This window comes from Hydra vulgaris, chromosome 15 (assembly GCF_038396675.1).
Source record: "Hydra vulgaris chromosome 15, alternate assembly HydraT2T_AEP".
Classification (NCBI taxonomy): Eukaryota; Metazoa; Cnidaria; class Hydrozoa; order Anthoathecata; family Hydridae; genus Hydra; species Hydra vulgaris.
In genome coordinates, this window is record NC_088934.1 from 33,767,020 (window position 1) to 33,785,096 (window position 18,077).

Here is an 18,077-nt window from a genome sequence, read left to right on the forward strand (position 1 = left end):
TAAAACATCTAGTTTCGGTTTCTCTTGGTAAGTCGTTTATGTATAATACAAATAGAGTCGGTCCGAGAACAGATCCCTGTGGTATACCACTTGTTACATTCACCCAATCCAACACATCATGACCCATAACTACCTTTTGCCTCCTATTTGTTAGAAATATATTATATAATATGCATCATTAATTTATTTTAAAGTCTATTTTATAAATTTTGTCTTCCAATTAAGTTTAGGTTGAAGTTTAACTATCCTTCTCTGAATAAATAACATATCTGCAAAAAGTCTTAAAAACATAAAATTTAACAACTTTATAAAAAGAATAAAAAATAAAAAAAAATACAATTGTAAAAAATTATTTTCTATTCTTTGCTGAGTTTATTCTTTGTTGAATATTGGATTATATTGATTATTTGTTAATAGTTATAATGTAAGATGTAAAGATGTAAATCTTTCAAACTATTCCATCTTGATTATTAAAATGCCAATATTCATTATATCAGAGTTGTTAACAAGGCCAAAAATAGCGAGGCCAAAGCCACACGTTACAAGGTCAAGGACAAGGACAAGAGTTTTAAGGTCTAGGCCAAAGCAATTAAGTCCAAAGCCAAAATTTTCAAGACATAGACCAAGGCCAAGGCCTCAATTTTTTGGCCTTAAGGCAAGGCCAAGGCCAAGGACTAACAACTCTGCTTTATATACACTGTATATAAAGCAGAGTTGGGTGTTATATACACCCATATACAGAGTCTTTAACTTAACAACTTGCAAAATCTATCAAGAAGAAATTGTTTTTATTATGTTTTCAAATTAGTTGACATAGCTTGCTAAATACTTTTGCATCACTATGACATTTAACTATCACCCCTAAATTGATGTTAAGCTAAGTAAATAGTAGTGAATATATATATATATATATATATATATATATATATATATATATATATATATATATACATATATATATATATATATATATATATATATATATATATATATATATATATATATATATATATATATATACATATAGAACTTTTATATGTTGTCCGAAAGTTTTTTCCATATTTTGTTGACAAAAAGTAAAAATTAAAATGCAAGACCGGAATGATAGACTGCCTGCCCCAACCAAAGCCTCAGTCGATGTAGCAGCACTCCCTTGCGAGTCAGGCTATAAGATCATCAATGTAGCAACACGCCGCGCATAATTTACAGTAAAAAAAATAAAAATATTTTATTAAAAAAATTAAAAATAAAAACATTTTATTAAAAAAAATAAAAATAAAAACATTTTTATATTGTTAAAAACATTCAGAATTAAATTTGCGTTTTTGTGGTTTTTTTAAAAAACGATTAATTTGTAATAAAATTAATGGTTTTGACTTTCGTCCAACACGCAAATGTTGGACGAAAGTCAAAAGTAATTAAAAGTGACGTATGTGTTGGCGTAAGAATCATTTTTTCCTTATGTGCTTCCCAAATGCAATAAACTATAGAACTATATATATATATATAAATATATATTTAAATATATATATATATATATATATATATATATATATATATATATATATATATATATATATATATATATATATATATATATATATATATATTTATACATATATATATATATAGAACCCTTAGATGTTGTCCAAAAGTTTTTTCCATATTTTGTTGACAAAAAGTAAAAACTAAAATGCAAGACCGGAATTTTCTTTTTTAATAATGATAGACTGCCTGCCCCAACCAAACCCTCAGTCGATGTAGCAGCACTCCCTTGCGGGTCAGGCTATTTGTCAGTCGATGTAGCAGCACTCCCTTGCAAGTCAGGCTATAAGATAGTCGATGTAGCAACACTCCGAGCATGATTTACAGTAAAAAAAATAAAAATAAAAACATTTTATTAAAAAAAACAAAAATAAAAACATTTTATTAAAAAAAATAAAAATAAAAACATTGTTTATATTGTTAAAAACATTCAAAATGTTTTAAAAACATTCAGAATGTTTTTAAAAACATTCTGGTCAATTAAATTTGCGTTTTTGTGGTTTTTTTATATAACAATTAATTTGTAATTAAATTAATGGTTTTGACTTTCGTCCAACATGAAAATGTTGGACGAAAGTCAAAAGTAATTAAAAGTGACGTATGTGTTGGCGTAAGAATCACTTTTTTCCTTCCGCTCTTCCCAAAGCCAACAAACTATAGATCTATATATATATATATATATATATATATATATATATATATATATATATATATATATATATATATATATATATATATATATATATATACCTATAGTAAAGGGCTTAGGTATACAGTTTGTGGTAAAAAACAGCTCTTCTTGTCTGTGATATTTAAACTGACAAAAACTAATTAAAATTAAAAAACCACAAAAACATAAATTAAAAGACTGCAATGTTTTTAAACACATTCTGAATGTTTTTAAACACATTCTGAATGTTTTTAAAAATATTCTGAATGTTTATATATATTTTTTTTTACTGTAAAACATATGCAGAGTGTTGCTACATCGACTATCTTATAGCCTGCTGCTACATGGTAGTGAATGACTGGGGTTGATATTTGACCAGGGCCGGGGCCAGATTTGATAAAATATAGCTGGGGCCGGGTTTGTGACCAGGGCTGCGTAAACAATTATACATTCTAAAGTATATACTTTTTTATTCAAAATTCATGTTATATTTTGTATATATATGCATATTATATTGTATATATTGTATATATAAACATCATTATGATCATCATCATCATCATCATCATCATCATCATCATCATCATCATCATCATCATCATCATCATCATCATCATCATCATCATCATCATCATCATCATCATCATCATCATCATCATCATCATCATCATCATCATCATCATCATCATCATCATCATCATCATCATCATCATCATCATCATCATCATCATCACAATCGTTGTCATCAGGCTTTCCTCTTTTATGCAATTTCTCTAATATATACTATCTAGAGCATTTTCTTTCTTTACCTAAACCTCATTCGTACAATATATGAGGCACTCTCTTTAAGTTTTCTTACTTCTACCATTACCATTTTCTTCTGAAGCTTCTACCTCTCTACATGCTGATACTTAAATTACTTTAATCTTCTTTAACAAACGTTGTCCGATGAGACGCTTTTTTCTAATCTATCTAAGACTGCCTCTTTCTCTTGTCATGTTAGAGTCACATCACACATTCATCTGATTGTCTTTTATTTGGCAAAGACTACACCATAATAATACTAAAGTTTATATAAATATGAAAGGATATTGTTTGCCAGCATCTCAATAAATAGCAAAAATATATGTTTACACTCATAATATGTATGCATAAAGCACATCTTATTCCTTATCTTTAATATTCAAGCCTCATTCTATTGTGTATTTTTTACCATCTTGAGCAGTTGCTTTTTTAAACAGTAATCATTTTTTTCATCTTTTTTACAAGAACATCTCTCTTATAAACAAATATTCTTTTATTATTCCAAGAAGCTAATGTAAAAAGGTCCTGTCAGATGTTAAGCTCTGTTATTCTAAGTTTACTAAATCTTGTTTCTTATCTCAGATGTTAGGATCTAGAGAATTTTGCTAAATCTTCACAGTGTCATTAACTAAAGTAAGTCCAACATTTAATCTCTAATTCATGGGTCTGACTTTTTACTTCTCCCCAGAATAAAGCAGAGTTTTTTGCAAAAAAAATCTTACTCCAATTCAACTCTTGACACTAATGGCAACACTCTTCCTGCCAGTTTTTCAAAACTCTAGAAAACACTTTGACCTCTTTAACTATCGTACAGTAAGTCTTTGCTGTTATTAGCTTTTTTGTATAAAGGTTTTGAGATTAATAAATTATTTCTTTCTAAATGCGGAATTAAAGTTATTCTTGAAGGCCTACACTCCACTTTATTTCAAGTAACTTTAAGGGTATTACAAAGGGTATCACAAAAATCTTTGCTCCTGTAATGTTTCTTATCTCCAATAAAAATCATCATGAAAATTTTACACCTAAAGTACCTCTATTAGCTAAGGACTCTACTATGTAAACTCTTGTCTTGACAAAAAGTCTTCACTTTTTGATTGCTTAGAACAAGTGCTGGTTTTTAATCTGATCTCTCTTCTGTAACAGCCTAAGGCTTGCAGTGGCTTGTGGATTTAAATTTTTTGAGGCAACAAAACTCATTTACTGCAAAAAAATATTGCAATATTAATGGCGTTCCTATATAACAAATAACAACTATTGAATATGGTAAATGTAGTTAGACCTGCTTTATCTGCCAAGCTTGAACCACTCTCCCATGTAAGATTCCATTTCTTTTTTTTCATATAAATAATCATGGTCAATGTTCAAACAAGCGATCATCGCTATTACCATAAACCAAAACTCATTCTTACTTGGCTTCTTATTCAATGCATCCTGTTACTGTATCTGTCCCTTCATGCTATAAAAACTTTTATTGATTCAGTTTTTTGTCCTTGCACATCAAAAAAGCCTTTTAACTTTTCCCCATCTTCGTGTTTTCACTTTTTATAAATACTGCAACTTTTAAAGTCTTCATTTAAACATTTTCTAGTATTTTAACCTATCCTCTATTTTAAAGTAAATCATAGCTTAATAGTGGTTTCTTGCAATCTTGTTAAAAGTAAATTAGAGTTTAAAAATATATAAATATATGCCAATATGTAATAAATAGTAAATGTAAATATAAAATTATAATACAAAAAGTATTATAAAGTTTTTTCTAGCAATGGCTATCAACCTCTGCTAAATCTTATCATTTTGCCTGGGCTGGGTTTGCAAAAAGTCTCATTTTTAGCCAAGGCTGGGGCCCCGGTCACCTACTACTACAAGGGAGTGCTGCTACATCAACTATCTTATAGCCTGAGTCACAACGGAGTGCTGCTACGTCGACTGAGGGTTTGGCTTGTGCAGGCAGTCTGTCAAATAATTAAAAAAAATAAATAAAAAAAAAGGTTTTCGAACTTTTTCCGGTCTTTAAACTAATTTCTTTTAAAAAACATCCTAAAACTGACATTTTATGGTAAAAACTTAAAAATGACCATGCAAGAGTGTATATATATATATATATATATATATATATATATATTTTTTTTTTATTTTTTTTTATTTTAGGTGCCCCAAGAAGTCCTAACGGACTTGTCACAGAGCACCGCGGAAGTGCATTTAACCAGGAAGTTTACGCCTCCTTCCTTACCGTGACGTTACCGTTGCTTATAAAGCAAGCGCTCTAACCACTGCGCCACGGCCGCACATTATTTTATATATATATATATATATATATATATATATATATATATATATATATATATATATATATATATATATATGCATATATATATATATATATATATATATATATATATATATATATATATATATAAAAAATAAAAAAAATACATATATACATATTTTTCTTTATTTTTTTAATCTTATATAGTAGAAATAACTGAATTTTATTCATATAGTAGAAATAACTGAATATATATATACATATATATGGCTGTTAAAAACAGTAAATTTGTTGACCAACTATAAACTTTAGTCATTCAACATTTAAATATTAACCACAACACACTAGAAATTGAATAATTATTATAAATTGTCAATTAGCGATATATGTATATATATATATATATATATATATATATATATATATATATATATATATATATATATATATATATAAATACATATATATATATAATATATATATATATATAATATATATATATATATATATATATATATATATGTATGTATATATATATATATATATATATATATATATATATATATATATATATAGATCTATAGTTTGTTGTCTTTGGGAAGAGCGGAAGGAAAAAAGTGATTCTTATGTCAACATATATATATATATATATATATATATATATATATATATATATATATATATATATATATATATATATATATATATATATATATATATATATATATATATATAGTTTGTTGTCTTTGGGAAGAGTTTTTTAAAAAAACCACAAAAACGCAAATTCAATTGACCAGAATGTTTTTAAAAACATTCTGAATGTTTTTAACAATATAAACAATGTTTTTATTTTTATTTTTTTTAATAAAATGTTTTTATTTTTATTTTTTTTGCTGTAAATCATGCGCGGAGTGTTGCTACATCGACTATCTTATAGCTTGACTCACAAGGGAGTGCTGCTACATCAACTGACAAATAGCCAGACTCGCAAGGGAGTGTTGCTACATTGACTGACAAATAGCCTGACTCGCAAGGGAGTGCTGCTATATCGACTGACAAATAGCCTGACTCGCAACGGAGTGCTGCTACATCGACCGAGGGTTTGGTTGGGGCAGGCAGTCTATCAATTATTAAAAAAAAAAAATTCCGGTCTTGCATTTTAATTTTTACTTTTTGTCAACAAAATATGGAAAAAACTTTCGGACAACATATAAGGGTTCTATATATATATATATATATATATATATATATATATATATATATATATATATATATATATATATATATATATATATATATATATATATATATATATATATATATATATATATATATATATATATCAGGGGCAATTCTAGGAAAAAAATTTGGGCAGTGGCACCCCCGTCTTGACGTCTTTTCGTAAGGAAACTCGCCATTTGTAGTTATTTTTTTGCGAAAAAATAAAATAAAAACAGCATCGAAATATGGTTGGCACCGTGATATGTTTTTATCATTATTAATAATGATAAAAATATAACATATAAACATAGATATACTTTCTCTTTTGATTTAGGTCAACACTTGTATCCATAAGGAAGTGCTAGTATACGGTATACTAAAAATTTAGTATACAGTTTATCAGATAGTATACAGTAAAGTACACGGTAAACAAATTTTTTTTTGGTGAAACCGTAACACAAAATTGTAAAAAAGTTTAAACAGTTTACATAAAAAATGCAAATGTGTTTGTTTTTTATTTAATGTTTTTTTCTGTGTGTTCTCTTATACTATTAACCATTGGTTCAAACATTCTCACTAAATAAATAAAAAAGTTAGTCTTTGATCAAAATCAGCAACCACTTGATAATGGATCATTATCTTGCTACATTAAAAACCCAATTAAAAATAAAAACACTTAAACCATGATAAGTCATACAATAAATATTATATATTAATTTAATTCATTATAATAATATAATAATAACTTAATAATAAATTATTAAGTTATCAAATCAGTCCAAAACAAAATTCACAAAAAAAAGTGAATAGGCATACTAAACTGTGAACTAACTTAAAGTTTACAAGTATATGGTAAAGTATATCATAAAGTTAGTAAACCGTGTTTTGTAACTGGTGATCCCTAGTATCCGTACATTTATACAAAAGTACCGGTAACTGGCGATCCCTAGCATCCGTTGTAACTGGCGATCCCTAGTATCCGTACATTTATACAAAAGTAAAGTATATCCCAAAGTTAGCAAACCGTGTATTGTAACTAGCGATCCCTAGTATCCGTACATTATTACATACATACATACATACAAACATACATATATACATATATATACATACATACGTATGTTTTATGATAACTAATAACATGTATGTATAAATATATATGTTTTTATTAATACATACTATATTAATATATATATATTGGTACATACATAAATATGTATGTATGTTTTAATATATATACATACATACATATGTATGTTTTGTGATAATTAATAACAATATTTTGTTAATTTATTTATAAGTAACTTTAATAAACACATACATTTTGAACATCCATAAATTTCTACTCGAAAACAAAAATTGAGATTATCAGCAGCATCAATAAATATAAATCTTATATGTTGAGCCTCAATCCTTGGATTGAGTTTTTCTCTTTGAGAACCATCTTTTAACATGTTCATGTAATACTGTAACAAAAAAGATTTTAGAGTAGAATTTAAATTTAGTTTATAAAGCAATGCATAAATAGTAAAAATTCTACTCACAACAATATTATCGGGACTAGATTTTATATATCGCCACATACTTTCTTTATAAGCATACATAACTTGGTAACCTGTAACAAGGCAATTTTCAGCAGCGAAAACTCCTTGAGAAGACCATCCATCAATAACACTTAAATACACTAGCTTTATGCCTATAAAGATAATTCATTTAACAAAATCAACTTTTTAAATTACTAAAATCACAACATTGCTGATGCTTACCTTTCTTGATAAAGGACAATTGAGTAATACTAAGAATATTAAGTAGCCATGAATAATAATAAAAAAAATTACTTAGCCATGGAAGATAACTAAGCGAATTTCTAAGACATCTAAAAGAAGTATAGTAATTTAATTTTTGAGAAAATCTTGCATTATCAGGAGGGTTGTTTGTAGAATTACAGAAACCAGTAATCGATTTTGATTCAATATAATATTTACTGCCAGAATTTTTTTCCATACCAAGTTTTTCACAACAATCTAAAAAATACTTGGATTGGAAATATGCTGATTTAAATACTAAATATAATTTTTTTTTTGTACACATTAATTTTTTTTGATTTGTTTACTTATTTAACAAAAGAAAAATAAGTAAACAAAAAATTATTTGAGTGCATATATATGCATATATACAGTAAATTTGTTAACAAACTATATACTTTAGTAACTCAACATTTTATTATTAATCACAACACACCAAAAATTAAATATATATATTATTGATGTGCCAGGTACCGGGTTCGAACCAGGGGACCTGGCAATTTGTCTGTTTTGCCAGGTACTCGGAATCAACCATTTTATACCAGTACCCAGCACCAGGTGTCTTAAAATTTTTTTTTGGTAAACATAAACCTTAAGTGCTGTGAATATTTGTTTTAATGTTACTTTAAATTGTGTAAAAATATTATTAACAGGATTGCTTTTTGTTTGAACTTTTTACTAATAAACTCCTTGATTGAAGTCTAAAAGTATTATGGAGTCAATAACAAAGTCTTATTTACTCAATATAGACAAGTCTCACTTGAAATATTTTTAAAAATATATTTTTGCAAAATAATCATAGCATATTGCAAAATAAAAACTGATTTATTCAAATATAAAATCAGAAACGCAAAATGAAATAATTAGAGAACATGAAGAAAAGAAAAAAAAGTATTTGAATAGGTTCTCTTCATTGCATGAGAGAATTATTTCACAAGAGAATTTTAATTAAAATTGAATAAGTTTGATACTTTGATCCAATTAAGTTAAATACAGTTTTAGTTTACTTAATTGATCTAATTGAGTTCACATTTACAATATTTTAAAGTGAACAACTGTTTACAATAAACATGCAAGATTTCTTACATATTTAATAAATAAATATATTTAATAAAATATATGCATCTCTATAGATATACTATATAAATATACCTCTTAATCTTTTATTTTTCATAACATAACTTTTGATAAATTAGCGCATATTTTAGCAATTATTTAGCAATAAATTACAAAAAATTTATATTATATATAATAAAACAAGTATAAAACAAAAATTAGTTAGCCGGAGCAGTATTTTCAAAGTTAATAGAGTTAACTTTAAATATAGCACTCTTGATGTTTTTGGCATTAACAAAGCCAGAAGGCAAGTAATTCCAAATATTAACAATCCCGAGGGAAAAAGAATATTTACGGACATTGAACTTATAAAGATCTTAAGTGTAAATATAGTTGTTTATTAAAAAGAAACTTGATATATTTAGGCAAACTTAATTAGCGCAACTTAACCAGCATTATTTTGTTCAGTTTAGTTCTATCACAATTCAGTGCTAGAGATTTCACAAGCTTTTATTCCAACTTTTTAAAATAGACCCAGTGCCAGATACCCAGACTCAGTATTTTCTTCTGGGTACCCTGAATCAGGGACTTGACATAAACTGGTTCCGGCACATCTCCAATATATATATATATATATATATATATATATATATATATATATATATATATATATATATATATATATATATATATATATATATATATATATATATATATATATATATATATATATATATATATATATGTATATATGGTTATATGTAAAGAACTATTAAACTGAATTTCAAAACTGTAAACTGTAACTCTCATTAAAAGATAACAGAAAGAGCTGCATAGTCACTATTAAGAAACATAAGCAAGATATCATAAGTAGAGTCACGAAGATTCAGAGTTCATCCAGAGTTCATCCAGGACTCATCATTCTAGGCATGAAACAAAATAAGTTACTAACCCTGATCTGATTTTAAGTATATAAACTATGATGCATCCAATTCATATCAATTTCTTATTTACACGTTTAAATAACAATAACCAAAATCTTTTGTCTGCTGTAATTATAAAAAAACTTTCAAGGCAATAGTAGTAAAGAGTTCGACCACTTACTTGGAAAGTAAAGAGTTTGACCACTTCCTTAAAATAACCTTGTTCATGATTTGTGTTTCAAAGTAATATGATTAATAAGTCAAGTTTTTTTTGTTAAAAATTTTAATAAATAATAATACCTGATTGCATAAATAATGCAAACAAGCAAAAAAAGTTCAAAACTCATACCACAACTGCAACTGTCTTTTACAAGATTGAAGTAATCAAACATAAGATAACCATCAGCACTATTATCTATTAAATGCAGATTAAATAAAGAACCAAGAAGAGTTTCATTAATATTCAGTGCCATTTCCTTCATATCAGGAGTACTAAAAGAAAGATAAAAGCTTGCAACAATTGAATTATATCTTCTTATTTCCACACCAATTTGACCGGTCCGATATTCTCCTCCTATTAGGAAAGTAACTATTGGTACATCAATGACAAAAGCAGGAGATATAAGAGAACCGACATCTGTCAAACTTCCAACACCTGTTGCAGCTCCAAAGAATGGATTGTTTTCATAGCTTGATATCCACCATTTTCCATGAAACCCAGTAGGAAATTTCATACCTGTTCTTAAAAATTTTGGATCACCAAAAGTTGGTTGGTTTTTAAATGCTTTTCCTACTTTTATCCAATTATTTAGATTTCCATCTTCAAAATCATAAACTACACAGCCATTTAAAGTTTCAGTTGGCGTAGGATTTGATGTCTAAAAACAACAGTGTTTAAAAAAAAAACTCTTCAAATGTGAAAAAAATTTATAACTATTGCAATGCTACTATGCACTTTTATTTTTCACTCATTTCTTAGTTACTTTTTATCAATAAAACTCAAATTAGAAACAACTTTATTGAATAAAATAAACTTTCCTAAAAATTCACTTCCAAATAGAAAGTAAAAACTTATGCAAAAAACATAAAAGGAAAAAATGCATAAGTATGAGTAATTTCATAAGTATATGCATAAGTGATTTTAAAAATAAAAACACTAATTTGGCGTGTGAGTTACAGCCAAGCTATAGTAATATAATACAGCCAAGCGTTACGCTTTAATAGAATTATATCAGAACAGCAAAATCTTTTCAAAGAACTGCTAGTTTTAGCGCAAGTTGTGTTAATTTGTGTTAAGAGGTTAAGCAGTGGAAGATATTAATTTGCAATTTAATAAAGCCTTGCAATTTAGTCAAAAATAACTAATTAACAAACCCACTACAAATATAGATGTAGATATATAACGGATAGTGACTCCTTATTGTGATATCAGGAGAGATATCAATAAAATTGTTGTGAAGCATTGGCATATTATTAGAGATGACCCCTATTTAGCAGAAATATTTCCATTGATACCCAAACCTACCTATTTCAATACAGCGTCGCTTAAAGATATTTTAATACATTCAACCCATGAATAATGTATACATACGAAGTTTAGACCATTTTTTATAGATTTTAGTTATTTGATATTTGAATATATTACTATTCTGTTTATTTTTAATATGTCATTATCTTTGCATTAGTCACACATCCATATCTATTTTCTATATATTTTACTTTTTTTCAAAATGTAATAATAAGAAAGATGATAAAGAAAGATATTAAAAATAAAAAGAAGAATTAAATTTGTAACAAAATAGATATTATTTAAAAATAAAAAAAACTTGTGGGTGTATATTATTTTACATCCATATCTACTTTACTGTTTTTTTTAATATATTATATGATATTTATTTATGTTTAGACCATACTTTAGGCTCTACCTGATACCATTATTATGTTATCATTTTTATGAACTTTACCCTATGCCATTATTACCTTATAACTGTTTCATAAGTTTTACCTTATACCACATATAATTATTACCTTTATTCTATACCATTATTTAACTTTTTGATTTTTTTTGTAAGATTACAGTTCCATTATTAACTGTTGAACTATAAGTTTTCTTGGAGCATGTTTTTAGCCAATAGTATTGCAAGTATTTTTTATTCGTTTGACGTCACCAAGTCACTTTGTTATTGTTAGCATATGTCTTCAATTAAGATCTTATATTTCTTGATAGGAGTTTTGTTTTCAGTTTCATGTCTGCCAGCTATGATAATAAGTTGTCCACTTCTTAAATTTTTTATTAACTTATTGAATATGATAAGATACTTATCTATCTTTTTACTTTTTATATCCTAATGTGTATTTACACTAATAAGAATTTTTTTTACACTATATATTACTGTTTATTATTGTTAGATTAATTGGATATACTTTTTGTGCATGTTTGTCTCTATATCCCAATTTTTTCTAAAAACTACTGGTGTTGCCTAAAGGATGGAGTTTCACCTACATTAGTCCACTACTTAATTACAATTGGATCTTACAATACCAACATTTTTATTATCTTTCTACTTTCCCTAGTTAGTTTTTATATGTGTATGTATATATATGTATATATGGATATATATACAACCCTTAGATGTTGTCCGAAAGTTTTTTCGATATTTTGTTGACAAAAAGTAAAAATTAAAATGCAAGACCGGAATTTTTTTTTTTTTAATAATGATAGACTGCCTGCCCCAACCAAACCCTTAGTCGATGTAGCAGCACTCCCTTGCGGGTCAGGCTATTTGTCAGTCGATATAGCAGCACTCCCTTGCGAGTCAGGCTATTTGTCAGTCGATGTAGCAGCACTCCCTTGCGAGTCAGGCTATTTGTCAGTCGATGTAGCAGCACTCCCTTGCGAGTCAGGCTATAAGATAGTCGATGTAGCAACACTCCGCGCATGATTTACAGTAAAAAAAATAAAAATAAAAACATTTTATTAAAAAAAATAAAAATAAAAACATTTTATTAAAAAAAATAAAAAAAAAACATTGTTTATATTGTTAAAAACATTCACAATGTTTTTAAAACATTCTGGTCAATTAAATTTGCGTTTTTGTGGTTTTTTTAAAAAACGATTAATTTGTAATTAAATTAATGGTTTTTACTTTCGTCCAACACGGAAATGTTGGACGAAAGTTAAAAGTAATTAAAAGTGACGTATATGTTGGCGTAAGAATCACTTTTTTCCTTCCGCTCTTCCCAAAGCCAACAAACTATAGATCTATATATACATATATATATATATATATATATATATATATATATATATATATATATATATATATATATATATATATATATGTATGTGTGTGTGTATGCACGTATATAGGTAAGTATATATATGTTTATATTTGTGTATGTATATATGCATGTGTGTATGTATATATATATATATATATTTATATATATATATATATAAATATATATATATATATATATATATATATATATATATATATGTTTATATGTATATATATATATGTTTGTACACACACACACACACACATATATATATATATGTATATATATGTGTGTGTGCATTTGTATGTGTATTTGTATGTATACATGCATGTGTGTATATATATACATATTTCAGTACTTTGTCTTGACTTTATTTGTACACTACTTTATTTCATTGTCATTTAATTTTGTTGTTGATTTTATTATACTTTTAATGTTTATTATCTTGTACCTACATGAACATCTATAGCTTGATCGGTTAGAGTGTCGGCCTGATAATCCATGAGTTTCAGGTTCAATTTCCACTCTGAGCATATTACGTTAAGCATATTACGTTAAGATAATATTTTATCTTCATATTTATTATACTTTGCGCATTGGTTATGATTTTCCATTATGAGTCTGATTATTTTTTTAATATACACTTTACTTTAAGTATCTTTGTTTTGCTCTGAACACCTGTTCAAATCATCTTTTTAATTTAATTTTTTTTATCCTTTCTCTGTTCCTAATTTTTTCCTTATTTCACTTGGGCTTAACAGCTCGGTCTAGTCCTTTGATGCATATTTTTCCATTTCTTTAAAAATAGAAACACTAGGTGGGTGAGTTATGAATAGGTAGGAAAAATAACTGATTGACTGAATCTCAAGCTACAAAAGAAATAATTAAATACAACCTAAGGAAATGATAGGGGTTCAAGACAAACTGTTAAAGCAGGTCAAACAATGTTCTTATTGTGGATCTAAAAAAAGTCTAAAAAAACAGAAAATTAGAAGAGAAAGATCAGATATGTATTCAACAGAACAGAAAAGTATTCAACATGTTTAGAATAAAAAAGCAGTTGTAAGTTAGTCATATAAGTTATCATTTTTCTTGAAATAATAAGTGTCAAAAGGTGAGGTATAAAAGGGTATAAAAAATACGAAGATAAAATATAAAGCTTGAAGTAATATGCTCAGAGCGGGAATTGAACCTGGAACTCATGGATTATTAGGCCGACGCTCAAACCGATCAAGCTATAGATGTTCATGTAGATACAAGATAATAAACATTAAAAATATAATAAAATCAGTAACAAAATTAAATGCATCCTTGCTTTAGCCATAGAAAAACTTACCTAAGAGGATAAAAAAAAATGCGCAAAAACCTTATTTAGAAGGATGAAAACTCAGATTAAAAAAAAAAACCAATTTATTTTTAGGTAAGAAAAAGATTTAAAAAGTTCATTAATCTGGGTTGATTTTGATGATGATCTATCTTGTGGTTTCAAAATAAAAATATTCAGTCATGATTTGCAAAACAAATTAACACCAGAAAGGGTATCCAGTTTTAAAAAAATATTTTAACTCTTCCAAAATCTTATACACAAATAAGAAATGGTATCATGGGAAACTGTCTAAGCAAAGCTTTTTTTGTTTTGCTTTAAAGCATGTTTCTCATATTGCATCAGTTTTTTTACTACACTTCACTATCAAATTTTTAACACAAAATTGATTAATAGTGAAGGTTTATTTAAAACACGCTTCTCTGGTGAGAAACCTGCTTTAAAGCATAACAAAAGAGAAGAACATTTATTAAAAAAAGAAAGTTTAAACATTCTAATTCTATAAAAAAGCCAACAGAACAAATGAATGTGTGCTTTAAAAACAGTAACAGAATAATGTGTGCTTTAAAAACAATAATGTGTGCATTAAAAAACAAACCCTAACCTTGACCAACTTTCATTAAATTTCTAAGCTATCTAATGTGAAAAAACATCCTGGCTATACATGTTTTAACATAAAACTATTAAAACTTGACCTATTGAAAACTATTAAAAACTTGAACTATTAAAACTATTAAAAATTTGACCTGCCAGAATTATTTTTGAGAGATCAAAGTATCATTTTTGACAAAACCTAATTGAAACTTTAGCAGATGCCAATTGTGCTATATATAATGTGCTATATATATGCTATATATATGCCACATAATGTGCTATATATGTGCTATATAATGTGCTATATAATGTACTATATAATGTGCTATATATATGCTATATATGATATACAGTAACAATTTATAGTAATATCAATGTATAGTAATTGAGAAAGATGTAAATAGAAAGACTCAATAAGTCAATAATAAACAAAAAATAAAATTTTTTTTTATGATTACAAACTAAAAATAAAAAACAAGCAGATTTAAAAAAAATTATAAAATATTCTTCATAAAAAATGATCATCAAAACTCATTTAATAACAAACATTTTCTGTTGTACAAAAACATGACATCTAACAACAAATGTTTTCCGCTGTACAAAAAGAGTTGTAAAATGGAAAAGTGGCAAACTAAAATTACTAGCTTTTTTATTGCTATTTCTAAAGAATTAAATGTTTTAACTTTAATTTTTTGTTTTGTGATTCATTTTTTTACAAAGATATTAAAATAAGATACTAAAGCCTAAAATCTATACTTAATGAAATTATGTAATTGACATAAGTACTCCTGGGAAAAAAAAATTTGTCAATTATCTTAAAGGGATCTCCAAGTGTCAAGACAAGTTATTTTAATCTTTAATATCTTAAATAAACATTAGACAATAAAATTAGAGATTAAAGTTACCAAAACAAATTATTTATTTGTTTATTCTTTTTTTTAATTTCTCCATCTTATTTCCATTTCTAGACTTAACATTAGACTTTCTACGTAGTTTTTTTTTTATTATAAAAATATCTGGTTTGTTTAATAAATGGTGTATTCAACAATTTTTTAAACAACTAAATTACGTACAAGCTTGGGTTTTCCCTTTTGTTTTTATTTTATACCTAACATATTAAAAAAAAAGAAAAGCCCAAACATTAAAATATAATTTAACTTTAACAACAAGACTTAATTTTATTGACATCAAAGATAAATGCTTTAATCAGAACAGATATCTTTTGAAATAAAAAATGAACAAGTGGGTGGGAGGGGGTTAATGGAGGTAATTACTACCCCTACCCCACGATTCCAGAAAAATTTATCAATTAACAGTGCTGCAACATAAATTTTAAGTACCGCTGTTAAACATCAATGACCATATGCAACATGTAATTATTCACAGGAAATAGTCATTTGTTACCACATTTGCCTCATACTTTCAAGAGTTATAAGTCACTCAGTCACATGCTTTGGTTAGTGCAATAGTGACAACTTCTAACTACAAGTAAATAAAAGTAAAGCAAACATGAATAGCAAATGAATTATGTAAAATTTCATACAAAATAAAATAAAACTATGCAGATAAATAGATATCGGAATGTACTACATAACTGATTCTAACAAAATATTGTTTATTTAGCAATGTCATGGCAGCTAAGTATGTCAAATATGTTAACTCTATCTACAACACTTGTATTTTCTGTTTCAACAAAGAAATACCCAACACATCCATAGAATAAACATTCATTCATTTTTAATAAACATTCATTTTTACAAAATGTTTTTCATTATATTTTATAAAATATCTTTTATAAAAGATATATTAGTTTAAAAATAACCCTGGCGGTTGACGAACCAATAATCAACCAATTGACGAATAAATATTGTTTTATTTTTAGTTGTATTACAATTATTTTTTAGAATTAAGCGAAAAATTATGCAAATTATTTTCTGATTGTTGCACAAAAAAACCTTTAAAAATTCCACAAAGATATCAGTCTCCAGATTGTGGTATATATTATAAAGAACCAAGAAAAAATGGAAAAGCTTACACTAAAATGACAACTTTTATTTTATTCATATGTCATATTTTGTTTTAATCAAAAAAATATAGCCCAAACCTTTTTTTTAAATATTTTCTTAAATATGAACTTGTTACAACACTTGGGAATCTCCACAATTAGCATGGATCCTGATAATGTCAACCTAGCTGATCTAAAAACACCACTTATATGGGGGTGATAGCATACACATCAAGGTATCATGTGATGCAAAACTTGAAATCTTTTAATTTTGTCTGCAGAAAATAATTTAATTTGAATGTTCAAATTAGGTGAAATTTTGACTTTATAGAGTGACAATAAAAACACCCGTAAAAGGAGAACCACCTTTCTCATTTTATAGGTGTTTTTATTGTTTTAATTTTTAAGGTGCAAATGTATACTACATTTGCACTTTAAAAATTGGTGCAAATGTAGCATATGGATAAAATTTCAGCTGGATTGGTTACCTGGTTAAGGATTTATGGCAGTTTTAGTTTACATTTTGTTAGTTTTTTGCTACTTTTACCTCAAATACATCAAAACCAATTAATGTGATATTCT

At 26.4% G+C, this 18,077-nt stretch overlaps 1 protein-coding gene across 5 annotated transcripts in view; it reads right to left on the minus strand.

Moving 5' to 3' along the window:
• Positions 1-18,077, minus strand: part of LOC105843411 (uncharacterized) — an 86,747-nt gene that overhangs the window by 14,806 nt on the left and 53,864 nt on the right. For all 5 annotated transcript variants that reach the window (XM_065818680.1, XM_065818684.1, XM_065818681.1 and 2 more), the window contains exons 5-8: positions 10,640-11,168; positions 8,345-8,530; positions 8,051-8,202; positions 7,828-7,972 (exon numbers count right to left, since the gene is read on the minus strand). In XM_065818680.1, coding sequence (XP_065674752.1) covers positions 7,828-7,972; positions 8,051-8,202; positions 8,345-8,530; positions 10,640-11,168 — 1,012 coding nt within the window. The remainder of the gene's footprint in view (positions 1-7,827; positions 7,973-8,050; positions 8,203-8,344; positions 8,531-10,639; positions 11,169-18,077) is intronic.